The 3,473-nt window shown below is 43.8% G+C and overlaps 1 protein-coding gene across 1 annotated transcript; it reads right to left on the bottom strand.

Annotated features, from left to right (window-relative positions):
• Positions 1–910: 910 nt before the first annotated feature.
• On the bottom strand, positions 911–2,334 carry LOC311504595 (uncharacterized protein). Its single transcript, XM_084567783.1, has 4 exons — positions 2,297–2,334; positions 2,144–2,202; positions 1,067–1,932; positions 911–989 (listed from the first exon to the last, which is right to left on the bottom strand). The coding sequence occupies exons 1-4, from the start codon at positions 2,317–2,319 to the stop codon at positions 978–980; spliced, it is 960 nt and encodes a 319-aa protein (XP_084423909.1). The 5' UTR covers positions 2,320–2,334; the 3' UTR covers positions 911–977.
• Positions 2,335–3,473: the final 1,139 nt, after the last annotated feature.

Raw genomic sequence — 3,473 nt, 5'->3', positions numbered from 1 at the left:
AATCTGTTAACGGACCATCCACCTCCACCATTTATGCCAACGTCAGTGTCACAACTCATGAACTCTACAGAGAAACTGGTTGGAAATCACCAGAACAAGATGGCAGCGCACATCTGAGACGCTTACACTTCACTTTTCTACAGTGATGTTTTCATGAACAGACCTGACAAATCTAGCATCACACTGCTAAAACAAATCTAATTACAAAATAAGCATTTTGTCTTCCAAAGATTTGTGTTGGGCAGTTAAAGTGCTTCTGATCTTAAATTCTCTTAAACTGTGAGAACTTATTGCAGGAAGTTAATGACTAAAGGTTTCAGGTCAACTCAGACAAGTGCTAAATTAATTATTTTCCATCTGAACAGATTAAAACCAGATAATGACCAAATGTAATTCATGATGTACATCCAGATTAATGACAGTACTGACTGGAAAGTCAACTATTGACTAAACTGTTCATTTTCCTTGGATCAACGTGAATCTGGTTTTTAAAATCTGAAACACTAGTTTGGAGAAATCTGGGCCTTATTGAGACAACTACTGGCAGATCAGTTTGCAAAATTTTAGCTTGGTGCATAAAGCCTTTAAGGAAAAAGTGGGCACTCACCAGTTTAGACACTTTGAGATAATTTACCTTGAGTCTTGTATGCAAGATCAGTGCTTCCCCTTAAGTTTTAACTTAAATGGTTCCATGCATCCATTTTATTCTTGCTACCTTGTTTCAGCAACACCAGGAGTTGAGTAAATTTTTAATTAAACAGCTGCCATCCTGAACCTTGGGTTGAAAACCCAAGAGGAATTTCCTTCTGGCCGTTTTTAGTTCTTTTGGCCAGTTAACACTTAAAACTGCATCACCTCCAGCTTTTAATCAAACTCATTGTGCTGTGTGGAGAGAATTCTTAAACACAAGTTCAATTTAACTCTTTTATTCTTTAACATTTAAGACTTTGAATCAGTTCCATGAGTCTGAAGTCCAATCACCAGGTTGCCTGCAACACAAAACAGTTGTCAGTGACAGGAAACATGCAACATTAGAGAACCAAGTACTACTCTTACTGCTTCAGACCTTCTGTGGTCCTTTTACAGCTACTGAAGTATCGCTCGGTGCGTAGACAGGGTAGGGAGTGTCAAAGTCCTGGGTGTATTTAGAGTGGGAATGAACTTCTTTTGCCCTCACGTATCCATTCCTGCTCTGGATAATGTAGGAAGACGGCGGCAGAGGGGACGTCTCGGACGGCTGGCTCACAGACGCCTCTTCGGTTTCAAAAGCACTGAAGTCTGGGAAGAAAGACGATGGCCTCCAGCTGCTCAGGAAGGTCAAGTCAGGCTGACCAAACCAGAGAAGACCTGGAGCTCCAGCGTCGTAGCCCTCGGTGTAGGCAGGGTATGAGGCTTCAGGGTAATATGGAGCCGCATAGACTGGTGCAGACAACACATCTGCCCCAGTGTTGGCTGGGGTGGAAACTTTAGGAGGGGAATACTTAGGCTCATAGACGGGGGGAGACACAGCCACCCTAGTGTTGGCAGGGTAGGAAGGTTCAGGAGGGGAATACTTGGGCTCATAGACGGGGGGAGACACAGCCACCCTAGTGTCGGCAGGGTAGGACGGTTCAGGTGGGGAATACTGAGGCTCATAGGCTGGGGGAGACACCACAGTCACCCTGGTGTTGGCAGGGTAGGAAGGTTCAGGTGGGGAATACTGAGCCTCATCCACCCTGGTGTCAGGAACTCTGTACCAGGAAACATAAGCAGGCTCTGCAGCAGCGCTGTGGGAGCTGAAGCTGGGTGAAGAACCAGTGCCTTGACCCGCTCTGGATGGAGACTGACTCCCAGCAGGAGATTCACCCTGAGGATCATCATGCTGCAGAGAGCTGGGTCCAGAAGAAGGTCCACCAACTGAGTAATCATCAACCACGTAGGGATACTTGTAGTCTGGGAGAGACAAAGTTGGAACAAATAAACAGCTTTAGTAGCTACACAACACAAAACTTAAGCTCTCATGTTACAGCTAAAACTCTTCAGAGCAAATCCAGTTGCCTTTCTTAAATGTTTTGGATGATATTCAGTGGTTTACATTTTATTTAACATTGGGATATAGAGAGACTTAAAACTCCAGAATTCTCTAAAGCATTTGTGAACTTACCTGATTTGGAGACAGGAAGACAAACTCCAAAGCTGATCAGGAAGCAAACCCAAGAAACCCTGTAAGAAACAAGTTAAAAAGCTTCATGTTGAGTTTTTGGTTTTGTTAGTTAGACGATCTCAAACAGTGCAGAAGAAAAAACGAAAAACTAACCTTAAAGAGAGTCGCAGCATCATGTTTGACCAGAGCAACAGTTGAACAACAACAGCAGGAAGACTCAGGAAGACTGAAGCAGACTGAAGCATGATGCTGACTCTGCTCTTAAATAGGAGCTCTGCTCTAATCAAACTCATCAGACTCACCTGGAGGCTCATCAGTGGCTGCAGAGCTGCACTCTGATTGGCTGTTGTGTTAGATTAACACAGCCTGCTCCTCAGGCCAGCTGAGGTGTTTAATTAAAACAAGTCAAAGTAAAGAAACAGGAATCAGGTTTTAATGTAAATATGTTTTTATCTGTAACGTTTATTAAAAATGGAATGAAACAGTTTGTGGCTCTGACGCTGAATTCACTCAGGAGAGACGCGGCTCTGAGTGAACAGGAAAGATTTATTTGATAAAAGGCACAATAGAAAATGAGAAAGTCTTTGGACACACTGAGCTATAAATATTGAAGGAGACACTGGAACAGATGGACTGCTGCAGGACATCCTCCTCCAGGATTAAAACACTTTGATTCTGTTGATTAACATCAGTGAGTTTAACATCAGCTTCCACACAGACTGACCTCCAGCCTTCAGTCCAACACAACTGACCTGAACTGTCTACAAATAAAAGTCCTGCATAGTGTCTGACGTCCGAAATAAATTCTGCTTCACTGATTTTTCTATTTTTTCTGTTTCCCTCCGTGTGCTTCATACATGTTGAAGGTGTTGGAGAGGATAAATGCTGTTCATCTTCCAGTCGGAGCTGAAGTGACTTCAGAGAGCGATTTGAAACGAGGCTGCAGCACAATCCCAGCCTTCTTCTCCCCGGAGATGAAAGTGGACAGCGTGTCAGGAACAGCTCTTAAGGCCCAGTGTGTTTGTTGTCGCCATCTGACCTTTGACCTCCGGCTGCAGCCACGTTTCCCAGAGTGGAACAAAACAAAACAAAAAAAAAGGCTTCAAACGGTGAGAGGCGGCGTGACGCCATGTAGATGTCTGTGATGATGATCTGTGTGGTTGAATCAGACGAGATGGTTCCACGTCAGCAGAGAAGGAACCTGCTTTTATTGAATCTTCTTAAACAGGAACCAGAATTAGTTTCCTTTCAGAGTCTGAGAGGAAACAGAAGATACAGAACATCCTGACGAAGTCTGTCTGCAAGAAAACCTTAAACAAAGCTGTCATAG

The sequence above is a fragment of the Chelon labrosus genome, assembly GCF_963514085.1.
Source record: "Chelon labrosus genome assembly, chromosome: 19".
Classification (NCBI taxonomy): domain Eukaryota; kingdom Metazoa; phylum Chordata; class Actinopteri; order Mugiliformes; family Mugilidae; genus Chelon; species Chelon labrosus.
Note: the sequence above shows the minus strand (reverse complement) of the source record. Positions and strands in the feature narration are given on the sequence as shown.